This window comes from Erinaceus europaeus, chromosome 7 (genome assembly GCF_950295315.1).
Source record: "Erinaceus europaeus chromosome 7, mEriEur2.1, whole genome shotgun sequence".
Lineage (NCBI taxonomy): Eukaryota > Metazoa > Chordata > Mammalia > Eulipotyphla > Erinaceidae > Erinaceus > Erinaceus europaeus.
The window spans coordinates 31,984,553-31,998,869 of NC_080168.1; the positions used below are offsets into that span (position 1 = coordinate 31,984,553).

General features: G+C 48.7%; 1 protein-coding gene across 3 annotated transcripts in view; it reads right to left on the reverse strand.

Moving 5' to 3' along the window:
* The window catches only part of FAM117B (family with sequence similarity 117 member B), a 94,957-nt gene extending 88,057 nt beyond the window's left edge, over nucleotides 1-6,900 (reverse strand). The window contains exon 1 of one of the 3 annotated variants that reach the window (XM_060194113.1): nucleotides 6,084-6,899. In XM_060194113.1, the coding sequence (XP_060050096.1) occupies nucleotides 6,084-6,648 (565 nt within the window). In that variant the 5' untranslated portion in view covers nucleotides 6,649-6,899. Of the gene's footprint in view, nucleotides 1-6,083 lie in introns of all 3 variants that reach the window. The other 2 variants (XM_060194112.1, XM_060194114.1) reach the window with 2 other exon arrangements.
* Between the last annotated feature and the right edge of the window lie 7,417 nt (nucleotides 6,901-14,317).

Below are 14,317 nucleotides of genomic sequence, written 5' to 3' on the forward strand. Positions count from 1 at the left end.
ACCTTTTCAAAACGGGTCAAACCCTTTGCTGAAGAGATAGCAGTTACTGAAGGTGGGTATTTTAAAATATCTGTCAGGAGGGGGTAGGGAGGAAGCACAGTGGGTTAAGTGCACATGGCATGAAGCGCAAGGACTGGTGTCGGGATCCCGGTTTGAGCACTTCTCCCCCACTCCCCACCTTCAGGGGGTGGTCACTTCAGGAGAGGTGAAGCAGGGCTGCAGGTGTCTATCTTTCCCCTCTCTGTCCTATCCAACAATGATGACATCAATAACAACAATAATAACTACAACAATAAAATAACAAGGGCAATAAAATGGAAAATAAATAAATATTTAAAAAATAAAAAACTAGGGAAAATAAATATTAAAAAAAAAAAAAAAAAAAAAACGGCCTCCAGGAGCAGTGGATTCAACCGAGCCCCAGCAATAACCCTGGAGGAAAAAAGGAAAAAAAAAACTCTCAGGAATGGGTACTTGGATTTTTTACTGTAAGTCAAGAGAAGAAAGTTCAAGGTCAAGGATGTGCTCTAACCCCAAGAGAGCAAAGTAGTTTAGGAGGGTGTGGCAGAATAAGTGTATGTGCTCCTTCACATACCCTGAGAGCCAAGGACTTTCATTCCAAGCAAAAGGTAGAGCTTCCAGTTCATCCAACAGACAATCTGGGCAGTTTGAGTCACTTTAGGTGCAGAAGGATATAAAACAAGGGGGAGTGGAGGGCAGGGTAATGGTTACGCAAAAAGACTTTCATGCCTGAGGCTCTAAAGTCCCAAGTATAATGAATTCCCTGCACTACCTACCTGAGCCAGGGCTGACAGTGTCTGGTAACAACAAACCACACACACTCAATCCTACCCCCTCTAACTCTACCAGTGCGGACATCTAGATTTCATGGAGACTGCACACTGGCAGCAATCCTTTAATCAAAAAGGGTCTAGTGGGACCTCTGGGGTTTTGGTTCTTTGCCATTTCTTTTGCCAGCAGGGGCCTTGTGCTTACACAATTCCACTGGCAGACATTTTTTCCCCAGATAGAATCAGAGACAGGCAGACAGACGGAAAAGCCAGAGCACCATTCATGGAACTGCCCTGGTGCACTGTGTGGTGCTCAGGAGCTTAAACTCAGGTCCTCAAGCACGCCAAAGTGGGCATTCCACTCGGTGAGATTTCTACCAGTCCTACTTCTTTGCATTTGTAAAAATATTACTGGATGTTACTCAATTAGTTTTTCTAATGATTGATGCCAGTTTGTACTCTCATTAGCAGTGGTAAGAGAACTCCTCCTTCAGGGTTATTGTTGGGGTTCCATGCATTCCACTGCTCCAGTTTACACTCCTTTCTCTTTTTCCCCCAAAACAGAGGGAGAGGAGGAACAGGAAGAGAGAAAGAGAGCCAGAGAGAAAGAACCACCAGCACTCTGGTGGCATGGCAAAGTGTGTACCCTGTCATTTTAATGTAGCCCTCCCATTCTTGTGTTAAATTTTGGCCAAAATAAAGGCAATGACCACAGCTTCTGTTATTTCACCAATTTGACTAATGAGGTTGAGTGTATTTTCACATTCTTATGACAGTCATTTTTTTTGTACCATGATAAAGTGTGTGTTCTATAGGTGAGCTATTTCCTGACTCCCAGTATGGCTCTTTTAGTTGCCTGTATCCTTTAACCATTGTTCTACAAGACTATTTGTTGGGGCCAGGTGGTGGTGCACCTGGGTGAGCACACATGTTACAAAACTAAAGGACCCAGGTTCGATCCCCTGGTTCCCACCTGCAGGGGGAAAGCTTCACAAGTGTTGAAGTAGGGCTGCAGGTGTCTGTCTCTCTCCCTCTCTATCACCCCCTTCCCTCTCAATTTCTACCTGTCTCTATCCAATAAATAAATAAAGATAATTTTTTAAAAAATTTAAAAAAGACTATTTGTTATGAGTTAATTTTTCAATTTCTTTATATATTCTTTTTTTTTAAATCACTAAAATACTTGTTTTTTAAAGGGAGTAAAGTAATTTAAAAGACACTCCTCTTTTAATTTTCTCTCCTTCCCAATTTTAAGGTACTTTTTTTGTTAGTGATTTAATATTGATTTACAAAATTACATGTCAACAGGGGTATAATTCCAGGCTGTCCCCACCACCAGGGCTCTGAATCCCCAATCTCCCCACTGCCAGCCACTGCAGTTCTCCCAAGATTGCTGACATGGGCCAACTATGATCTCTACAAGTGTAAGGTACATTTTTTATTTATTTTCACGAGAGAGAGAGAGCAGAGAAACTACTCAACTCGGGCATATGTATTATTAGGGACTGAACATGCGACCTCACACGTGCAAGCTGTGTGTTCTACTGCTGTGCCATCCACCTCTATCCCCGCCTCCTTCCACATCTAACCTGAGAAAAAAAGATCAGAAGATCTTGACCTCTATGAAGACTTGACCTTTGAAAACTTGTATTCTGTCAAGTACACTTGAGTGAAATAAGAATATATTCCTGGAAGAAGAAGTTAGCACTCACTTCAGTATAACTTAGTAACAGGCATTCTCTCTTTTCACACACCTGGGCAAGAGTGCTGCACAAAGGAAACTGAGTTTTTATTCTCCTTGGGTATTTTGGGGGGGCTGGGGTGAGGTGGGGAGCGGAGGGGAGGAGAGGGAGGTTAATGGGAAAGATTAATTTTAAAGCAAGAACCCTCACAGAAATGACTGGTGTGAAGGAAGGGGGCTTTGAAAAAACAGAGTGGGAGCCCGAGATCTTGGGAAAACAGACTTTGCTAGTGACAGAATCCTTTTCCCCCACACAATTTAACCTGACTCTCCTCAGGCTGCTGCTCTGCTTTGAGGTGCCAACAGTGGAGAGGCTGGGCAGATGCTAATACCACACTAGGGCCATTACCTCTTCCTCCCAGCTCTGAGGCCGGCTCAAGCACTGACTGGCTCCTGAAGGTTTAAGGCAGATTAAAGCAATGTTCTCTAGATATCTCTGAAGATCTGAAGAGATGCTTCAAAGCTAAGCACATGTATGCTACGTGTTTCCCAGGCTCTAGCTTACATTATGAAGTGACCTGTTTGATAGAGTATCAAAGACGCAGTTTTCAAGCTCCACCTAGCAGAGTTCAAAGATCAATTTTACTACCTGTTATTTGACCTCTCTACAAGCTATTGTGAGGATTAAAATGAGATCTAGCAATACATCTCTTAAATCTCTCACCATACCGTAGGAGCTCAGTAACTGATGGCTATTATTTGAAGGGGTGGGAAGTCCCAGTACTTTTTTTTTTCTCTCTCTTTTTTTTTCCTCCTCCAGGGTTATTGCTGGGCTCGGTGCCTGCACCATGAATCCACCGCTCCTGGAGGCCTTTTTTTTTTTTTTTTGGTAAATATTTATTTTTTTATTTATTTATTCCCTTTTGTTGCCCTTGTTATTTTATTGTTGTAGTTATTATTGTTGTCGTTGTTAGATAGGACAGAGAGAAATGGAGAGAGGAGGGGAAGACAGAGAGGAGGAGAGAAAGATAGATACCTGCAGACCTGCTTCACCGCCTGTGAAGCGACTCCCCTGCAGGTGGGGAGCCGGGGTTCGAACCGGGATCCTTATGCCGGTCCTTGTGCTTTGCGCCACCTGCGCTTAACCCGCTGCGCTACAGCCCGACTCCCTGGAAGCCTTTTTTTTTTTTTTCCCCCTTTTGTTGCCCTTGTTGTAGCTTCGTTGTGGTTATTATTATTGCCCTTGTTGACGCAATTCGTTGTTGGATAGGACAGAGAGAAATGGAGAGAGGAGGGGAAGACAGAGAGGGGGAGAGAAAGATAGACACCTGCAGACCTGCTTCAACGCCTGTGAAGCGACTCCCCTGCAGGTGGGGAGCCGGGGGCTCGAACCGGGATCCTTACGCCGGTCCCTGCGCTTTGCGCCACATGCGCTTAACCCACTGCGCCACCGCCCGACCCCCTGGAAGTCCCAGTACTTTTAACAAAAGTTTGGGTTTTTTTTTTTCTCCAGGATAGGACAGAGAGAGATGGAGAGAGAAGAGGAAGACAGAGAGGGAGAGAGAAAGACAGACACCTGAAGATTTGCTTCACTGCCTGTGAAACGACTCCCCTGCAGGTAGGGAGCCCGTCCTTGCGCTTTGTGTCACCTGCACTACCACCCGACTCCCCCATTTTATTTTAAGCATTTTGCATTTTCAAAAGGTTTAAAACAGCACTCCTATTTTAAATAGCAAACTCTACTGATGATGTTGAGGGAAATTCTCTCTCCAAAATATCCATTACTGAATTTTTTAAATAAGAAGCCATCCCATTCTCTGCATTTCTGAAAACTTTAAACCTTAAAATCACTTCATCCTACTTACTTGGTTAGGTAATACGAAGTCCCCTTTCAGCCCCCAGCACTTCTTCCTCGACTTGAATAACTATTCCTAAACAGGGGCAGGCAAGGCCTATGCTGGCCAGTGCTGCTGTGCAGCGAGCGAGAGCACCCAGCTTCTCTTCCAGCGCGGTAAACCTCCTACTCTGCTCCCACCGGAGTTCGCTGCAGGGAAGCTGGCAGCTCCCTCCAGAGCCTTCCCCAGTGGGGGTCGGGGACGGTCACCCTCTAGGTCCCTAACGGGAGACCACCTTGAGAGAAGAAAATCAAGTAGTTCTACACCCCAGACACACAGCCAGCACAGCACAAGCCCTCAGACAGAACGGAGAGGGGTCTCCCCGGCCCTGGGCTGCGTGGGCACTGCCCGGCCCGCCCCGCAATCCGGGGCTGGAGCCTCAGGGTGGAGGGCAAGCGCAGGGCAGCTCCCCAGATGCCCCTCTCCAGGACTGCCCAAGCGGCTTATCATTAACTCAACAGCTGGGGGGGGGGGGGCGCAAGGGGGAGGGAGTCTGGGAGAGTTGGGGGGGGTATGGAGTACGAGGCCGGCGGGGGTGCAGGGGTTCGGCGGGGGTGCGGGTGCAGGGGTATAACGGGGGGGGGGGTGCAGGGGGGTATGACAGAGGGGTGTAGGAGGTTCAACGATGGGGATGCAGGGGTACGATGGAAGGTGCAGAGGGCACGACGGGGGGGCTGCAGGGGTACGATGGGGGTTCAGGGGTACAATGGGGGTGCGGGGGATATGACGGGGGTGCAGGGGTACTACGGGGGTGCAGAGGATACGATGGGGGGCGCAGGGGTATGACACGGAGTGCAGGGGTACGACTGGCGGGTGCAGAGGGTACGACGGGGGCTGCAGAGGGTGCGAGGGGGTGCAGGGGTAGGACGGTGGGTGCAGGGGGTACGATAGGGGGGTGCAGAGGGTACGACGGGGGTGCGGGGAGTACAATAGGGGGTGCAGAGGGTACGACAGGGGTGCAGGGGCACGAGGGGGGTGCAGGGGTAGGACGGTGGGTGCAGGGGGTACGATGGGGGTGCAGAGGGTATGACAGGGGGTGCAGGGGGTATGACAGGGGGTGCAGGGGGTACGATAGGGGGTGCAGGGGGTACGACGGGGGGTGCAGAGGGTGCGAGGGGGTGCAGGGGTAGGACGGTGGGTGCAGGGGGTACGATAGGGGGTGCAGAGGGTACGACTGGGGTGCGGGGAGTACAATAGGGGGTGCAGAGGGTACGACGGGGATGCGGGGAGTACAACAGGGGGTGCAGAGGGTACGACGGGGGTGCAGGGGCACGAGGGGGGTGCAGGGGTAGGACGGTGGGTGCAGGGGGTACGATGGGGGTGCAGAGGGTACGACAGGGGGTGCAGGGGGTACGACAGGGGGTGCAGGGGGTACGATAGGGGGTGCAGGGGGTACGATAGGGGGTGCAGAGGGTAAAATGGGGATGCAGGGGTACGACGGGGGGGTACAGGGATACGACTAGGGGTTGGGGGGTACGACGGGGGGGTCCGAGGCCTGGTGAGTTCGGAGAATGAGGCTGCAGGGGGACGAGGCCGGCGGGGGTACGGGGTTGGCCGACATGGGGGTAGGGAGGTACGAGGCCGGGAGCGTTCGAGGGATGAGGGGTGGGAGGCCGGCGGGGGATGCAGGGGTGCGGGTGGGGGCAGGGTCCTCCGAGGCCCGGGGAGAGGTGTCAGGCCCCGGAGCCGCCCCCGCCGCGCAGCCCCGGGACCTACCTGCTTTGCAGACCGGAGCGCTCGGGCTCCTCCTCTCCGGGGACCTCCGCTGCCGGACGCGGGCTGGGGGTGGCGCCGCGCCGCCCTCGCCGGTCCACAGGTGGGTGGGCGACGAACTGGGCGACGACGCAGGGCCCAGCGGCGGCGGTGGCGGCGGCGGCGGCGGGCGCGGAGGGCTCCCCCGGGCCCCGGGCGCGGCACCGCGCGACGGGCTGGTGCCTCGTGTGGCCGTCGCGGACGCGCCCGTCTGCGTGGCCACCGTGGGGCTGGTGCGCGCCGCCGTCGTCCCGCCGCCGCGCGTGGGGCTCGTGCTGCGTGAGGCGGTGCGGGGGCCGCCGCCGCCCGAGGGGCCTGAGGCGCCGCCGCCGCAGCAGCCTCCGTTGTTGCCGCCGCCGCCGCCGCCCCGCGTGGGGCTGCCATGTTGCTGCTGCTGCTTCAGCTGGAACGGAACCGTCGCTCTCATGGGCTGCAGGCGGCTCCCGGCTCCCCCGGCCGGGGCGACCGCGCCGCCCCCGAGAGAGCCGGCCGGCGTGGGGGACCCGTTGCGCCTCACCCGCTGAGACATGGTCCCCTCCCTGGTGGCGGGGCAAGAAGGAGGGGTTTGCTCGCGCTAGGCTGCAGGGGGCGGATCCCCGAGCCCGGAGGGCAGGCCCCCGCCGCGGGCTGACGGAGCTGGAATCCGGGGTGCTACGGGCGCCCGGGCCGCGGCCAGCAGCAACGAGGTAGTACAGCCGTCGCCGCCGCCGCTCCTCATCAACAATAGTGTCTCCTGCGCTGCCCCCGCCCCTCGCGCACGCCCATTGGTGCAGCGTCAGCCCCGCTCGAGCCGCTCCACCGCGCCCATTGGCTACGAGCGGCTCGGCCCCAGGCTCCCGGGCCTTAGCGAGCCTGGGTTTGCGCGGAGCCCGTCTGCTCTTTAAAGAGAAAGAGACCCGCCCCCGGCGGAGGGGGCGAAGGAAACAGGCCGAGGACTAGTGGAGTGTCCGTGCGCGCGCGTGCGTGCCTGTGTGTGAGCGCACACGTGAGTGTGCGTGTGTGCGCGCGCCCGGCCACGCGCGCCTTTCCCTCCCCAGCGGGGCTGGGGACTCAGTCTGGCAGGTCGCCGAAGGGAGGGCGTGCAGCCTAAGCATCCCCTGGGCTGTCTATATGTCTGTCCCCAGGCACTGGTCGCCTAGAGTGCCGAGACCCCGTACGTCCGTCTCTCTGGCTAGCCCTCCCCCCTTGCTTTTTTTTGTTGTTGTTGTTCTGTCCTAATTTCATCAAGGTTTGGGGCAGGGCTCAAAAAGAGTCGAAATTTAATTCATCTTCCTAACATTTTACATCTTTTTCTTTCTTTTTTTCTTCCCCTCACTACAAAGAGCAGAGCCTCGAATTAAAATTGCTAGCTGGAATATGGTTTTCCATTCTGTCTATGGGGTCCAGTTACCAAACACTGTCGCTGGCCTTCTATAGCTCGTGTAATCAATAATTTACATTAATCAACTACTTCACAGTTCTTCCAATGCCTTGGAAAGGCACCTGCTACCTTACAGTCCGTAAAATCTATGCTGGGCTTGCACAGCACACTCGTTGCTGAGACAAAATTCAGGGAGCCATTCATATTTTTTGTCTAGTGGAGAAGATTGGTATCTCCTGTGGTCACAAACTCAGCCAGGCAAATAGACTGTCTCTGTTAAGGGCAGCTCATTAAGACAGAAAAAAAAGGGAGAGGGGAGAAAAAGTGATGGGCCTGCACACAACTCCATATGTTATAAATTGCCAATCCACGACCTCTTTTTCCTTTTTTACTATATAAGATGGACACTTTAGACAAATTTCCTCTTGTAAAAATATAGCAATAGAAAAGTACCATATAATTTGCTCTGGACCTGGAATCTTACTGTGGCTTCATGTGCACATGGAGACAGACCTAGGGACTCAGATTTCAGATCCATCGCTTTATTGCAACCTTGAGTAACTTACTAGCCAGTGTGTCCACATAGTGCAATCAACACCATCTTCAATATGGTTAATGTGATTATCAACCAAGGCATAAAGGAGTAGAGAATTTTGTAGAGAATTAACATTTTCAAAATATCTGTGTGATTCAGAAGTCCAGATGCTGATGCTGATGGTGATGACTTTGACAGCAGGTTATCACTGGGCTCAGTGCCTACATGATGAATCAGCTGCTCCTAGTGGCCCTATTTCCATTCTTTCCTTCCTAGTTGATAGGACAGAGGGAAATTGAGAGAGGAATGGGAGATAGGAAGAAAGACACTTAAGCACTGCTTCGCTACTTGTGGCTTGTAGCATGTGTTTGAACCCAGGTCCTTGCTCTTGGTAACATGTATGCTCATCTGGGCATGCCACTGCCCAACCCCTCCAGATATCTTATCACCTACTCCCCTTTCTCCTTCTCTTCCTCCTGCCACAGAGAGAAAACCCAGAAACTCACCTTCAGTTGACTGATGCACTAGATAGACTTTGCATCATTATCTATCCTCACAATCTGGAGTGAATATAAAAACAATATATTAGGGAGCTGGGTGGTGCACCTGGTTGAGTGCACATGGTACAATACACAAGGACCCAGGTTCGAGCCCCTGGCCCCCACCTGTAGGGGAAAAGCTTTGCAAGTGGTAAAGCAGTGCTGCAGGTGTCTCTCTGTCTCTCTGTCTCTCTCCCTTTCTATCTCCCTCTCTCCTCTCGAATTCTGACTGTATCCAATAAATAAATAAAGATAATTAAATTTTTTTCATAAAAAAATATCAGTATATTAGACTTGACACTTCCCCTCCTCTCTCAACCTCCCTTTGTCCTATTCAACAACAGCAACAGCAATAACAATAACAAGGGCAACAAAATGGAAAAAATGGCCTCCAGGAGCAGTGGATTCATAGCGCAAGCACCCAACCCCAGCAATAACCCTGGAGGCAAAAAGAAAACTTTTAAAGTTTAAAGAAGGCTTTCCTGGATGCTGTGCCTGGAATTTGTCATGCTTAGCAACCCTACTATTATTCTTTTTGTCATCACATACTATAATTATTATTTTATACTTATTTATTTAATAGAGACAGAAATTGAGAGGGAGGGGAAAACAGGAGGGAGGGCACCTGGAGCCCTGCATCACCGCTCATGAAACTTTCTCCTGCAGGTGGAGACCAGGGGCTCGAACCCAGGTCCTTGTGCATTGTAATGTGTGCGCTCAACAGGTGCACCACCACCTGGCCTCTTATTTATTTATTTATTTATTTATTGTTTATTTATTTTAACAGAGCACTGCTCAGCTCTGCCTTATGTGGTGTGCGGGATTGAATCAGGGATGTTGGAGCCTCAGGCATGAGAGTCTCTTTGCATAACAATTATACTCCCCCCCATTATGCACCCATCATATATATATATATATATATTCAATTTTTTTTGCCTCTACGGTTATTGCTGGGGCTCAGTGCCTGTATTCACTCCCTATGTCCCCGTACTCTCTCAATTTCTCTCTGTCTTATCAAGTAAAAAGGAAAAAATGGCCACTGGGAGCAGTGGATTCATCATGCAGGCACCGAGCCCCAGTGATAGCTGTGGTGAAAAACAAACAAATAAATAAATAATAATATCCAGGCTTAGTGGGATATTAAGTATACATGAACCTTGGCATCATTCCCCGGGATCACATTAAAAAGAAAAACCTTTACTCACATACCTGAGTAATCCTCAGCCTATTTTAAAAAATGAATAATGGTGAGATAACTCACCTGATGCAACATGTGCCTTAGGGTACTTGAGGCCTTGGGTTTGCGCCTGGCTACCACATGAAGACACCATGGACTGCAGTGAGGAGCTCCATGAATGGCAGAATTGTGTTGTAGTATCTCTTCTCTCTGTCTCTTCTCCTCCCTGCCCAAAAGAGAGAGAGAATTGGGTGGGATGGGGACTCAGTGATATCTCACATACATTAAGAACTTGAATTCAGGTGGGGGTAGGTAGCATAATGGTTATGCAAAGAGACTTTCATTCCTGTGGCTCCAAAGTCCCAGGTTCAATTCCCACACCACCATAAGCCAGAGCTGAGCAGTGCTCTGGTGAAAAAAAAAAGAAAGAAAGAAAGAAAGAAAGAAAGAAAGAAAGAAAGAAAGAAAGAAAAGGGGGGCCGCCATGGGTTAAGCACACATGGCTTGAAGCACAAGGATGTGTGGAAGGATCCTGGTTTGAGTGACCGGTTCCCCACGTGCAGGGGGTTACTTAACAAGTGGTGAAGGAGATCTGCACATATCTGTCTGTCTCTCCCACCCCCTCTCTGTCTTCCCCTCCTCTCTTGATTTCTCTCTGTCCTGTCCAACAACAACAACAACAGCAATAACAAGAATAACAATATAACAACAAGAAGAGCAACAAAGGTGGAAAAAAATGGCCTCCAGGAGCAGTGGGTTCCTAGTGCAGGCACCAAGTCCCAGCGATAACCCTGGAGGCAAAAAAGAAATAGAAAAGAAAAGAAAAAAAAAGTATTTATGAGACCAGGTGGTGGGACATCTGGTTAAGCCCACACATCACAGTGCTCATGGACCCAGGTTCAAGTCCCTGGTCCCCACCTGCAAGGCAAAAGCTTCATAAGTGGTATATCAGAACTGCAGGTGTCTCTCTGTCTCTTTCCCTCTCTATCTTCCCCCCCCTTTTCAATTTCTCTGTCTCCATCCAATAACTAAATAAAAATTAAGAAAAAAGAAAAAAAACACCTATAATACTGAGAACCTGAATTCAGTTCTTAGTGCTACATTAAAACAAACCAAAAAAACAGTTTTAATATCAATGTATTAAAACCTTATTTATTGTTGCCCTTGACTTCATTATTAGTTGATGAACACTGGAAACAATGTGAATCAGTGATATTTTTTTTCCTTCCCTTCCTCGATATATTGTTTTTTTTAATATTTATTTATTTTCCCTTTTGTTGCCCTTGTTTTTTTAAATTGTTGTAGTTATTATTATTGTTGTTGTTGTTGATGTCGTCATTGTTAGACAGTACAGAGAGAAATGGAGAGAGGACGGGAAGACAGAGAAGGAGAGAGAAAGACAGACACCTGCAGACTTGCTTCACCGCTTGTGAAGCAACACCCCTGCAGGTGGGGAGCCAGGGGCTCCAAGCCGGTTCTGTACGCGGGTCCTTGCGCTTAACCCGCTGCGCTACTGCCAGACTCCTTTTTATTTATTTATTTTCTTTTCTTGCCTCCAGGGTTATGGCTGGGGCTTGGCGCCTGCACTACGAATCCACTGCTTCTGGAGGCCATTTTTTCCCATTTTGTTGCCTTTGTTGTTGCCTTTGTTATTGTCGCCATTGATGTTGTTGTTGGATAGGACAGAGAGAAATCAAGAAAGGAGGGGAGACAGAGCTGGGGAGAGAAAGATAGACACCTGCAGACCTGCTTCACCGTTTGCAAAGCGATCCCCCTGCAGATGGGGAGCTGGGGCCTCGAACCAGGATCACTGTGCTTCAGGCCATATGCACTTAACCTGCTACACTACCGCCCGACCTGGTCTTCTGTTGACTAGGTTATCTATGAACAGTCTTTATATGTTAACCATCAACCAAATAAACATATATCCTTCTAGTTTTACCCCCATTCTCCTTAGAATATATTGAATAGTTCAAGTTTTCCATTTTCTCTCCAAAGTTGAAATGTAACTGTATGAAGTTAAGGAAGAACGATACTGGAATTGGCTATTTTAACAGCAAAAGACAAAAGCATTAATATGTTCATTTACTTCAGCACGTTTCTTTTTAACTCTTTAAATTATCTAGTTATGTGGGCCAGGCAGTAGCGCAGCAGGTTAAGCACACATAGTAAGAAGCTTAAGGACTGGCACTAGGATCCTGATTCGAAACTCTGGCTCCCCACCTGCAGGGGGATCACTTCACAAGCGGTGAAGCGGGTCTGCAGGTGCCTGTCTTTCTCTCTCCCTCTCCGTCTTCCCCTCCCCTCTCCATTCTCTCTGTCCTATCCAACAACACCAGCAGCAACAACAGGAACAGCACCACCACCAACAATGGGAAAAGATGGCCACCAGGGTGGGGGTAGATAGCATAATGGCTATGCAAAGAGTCTCTTGTGCCTGAGGCTCCAAAGTCCCAGGTTCAGTCCCTCACACCACCATAAACCAGAGCTGAGCAATGCTCTGATTAAAAAGAAAAAAAAAAAAAAAACCATGGCCGCCAGGAGCAGTGGATTCATAGTGCAGGCACCAAGCCCCAGTGGCAAAAAAATATATAATAATAATAATTAAAAAAAAAAATATATATATATATAGTCTAGTTTTGAGCTAGAGAGATGGCATTATGGCTATGCATAAAAGTTTTATGTCTGAAACATCAGAGGCCCCAGATTCAATACCCAGCACTACCATGAGCCAGAGCTGAGCTAAGCTGTGCTCTGCTAAAAGAACAATAATAAGATAAAATTTAAAAAATCAATAAGAGTAAGAATAAGCCATCCAGTAGCCCAGGAGATGGTACAGTCTGTGGACCCTCAGGCATGTGGTCATTAGTTCGGTTCCTCACGTTGCATATTGCATGTGCCAGCGCACGTTGTAGCTGTCTCTCATCTTTCTCTGTCTCTCTGTGTGTGTCTCTCTCGTGTATAGAAATCCTTTTAAACAAGAACAAGCCATACATGGAAATAAAGTTTGAGTTATGTAGAGACTAAAAGGGAAAGAAATCAGAGTAGTGTTAGCAAAGGGATGAGTAATTCACAGATAAGATTCAAGATGTAGAGGACAGATGACAGTTTTTAGGCCATAATAAGGGGTTCAGAATTTTTCAAGCTGCAAGTGTATAACTTAAACAAAGTGGAGGCCACTCATTGTCTGTATCAATATAGCATCTATTTTGTTTCATGTATTTAAAAAAAATATATATATATATATATATATATATTTCCACCAGGGTTATTGCTAGGACTTGGGGCCTGCCTGATTCCAGCATCCATTCCTGTGCTCCCCCTCCCTTTTTTTTTTTTTTTGTTGCATCCAAGGTTATCCGGTGACAGCACTATGAATCCACTGCTCCTGGAGGCTATTTTTTCAATTTTGTTGCCATTGTTGTTATTGTTGTTATTGGATATGACAGAGAGAAATGGACAGAGGAGGGGAAGACAGAGAGAGGGAGAGCAAGATAGACACCTGCAGACCTGTTTCACTGCTTGCGAAGCAACACCCCCTCCCCACCGCAGGTGGGGAGTCAGGGGCTTGAACTGGGATCATTACACCGGCCCTTGTACTTCACGTCATGTGTGCTTAACTCAGTGTACTACAGCCCAGCCCCCTACCCCTCCTTTTTTTATATATAGAGGAGGAGAGAAACAAAGGAGTAGGAGATCATTCTCGGGTTTTGGTACCAAAAAAAAAAAAAATAATAATAATAATAAAGTAAAAATAAAGAGGGAGAAGGAGAGACATCTCCAACATTGTTCCACCACTCAGGAAGCATGCCCCATGCAGGTGTGGGCCAAGAACTTGAGCCAGGGTTCTCGCCCATGGCAACATAAGCATTCTACTGAGTGAGTCACCACCCAGCCCTCAGCAAGGTCTCTCATTTGGAAGAAGCAACAGATACCAAAAATAAAATCTAAAGTCAATCTGACATTTACTGAAGCCTATAAAATAGGTACAAGGTGGGACTTTCTGTCCATAAGTCTCAGAAACCTGGTAGATTTTTAAATTTGTCTCTCTTCTCATCTCAGGATGACAGCAACAGTCTCTAATCTCACTTCTTTCTAAATATTACTCCAAAATAATTAGGTTAGACCCGGACTTGACTCTTCTTTTGCCAACTGTGTGTGTGTGTGTGTGTGTGTGTGTGTGTGTGTGTATAGAGACAGAGAGGCAGAAAGAGAGTGAAAGAATCTACAGCAGCAGCACTTCCTTCAGTATGATGAGAGCCACACTCAAACCTGGGTTACACACACCCAGGCTAGCGTGGGGGTGCCTCTTCCCAGGCGCTTACTCTCTGGGTTGGATAGAACTCGACTGGAGCCAGCCTGGGCTGCTACTCACTCAGCGACATGAGGGAGATGACTCAGGAACCAAACATGTGGCGCAAGGCAATGCAATATATTTATTGATCAGAGAGCCAAGGCTTTTTTTTTTTAATATTTATTTTATTTATTTATTCCCTTTGTTGCCCTTGTTGTTTTATTGTTGTAGTTATTATTGTTGTTGTCATTGTTGGATAGGACAGAGAGAAATGGAGAGAGGAGGGGAAGACA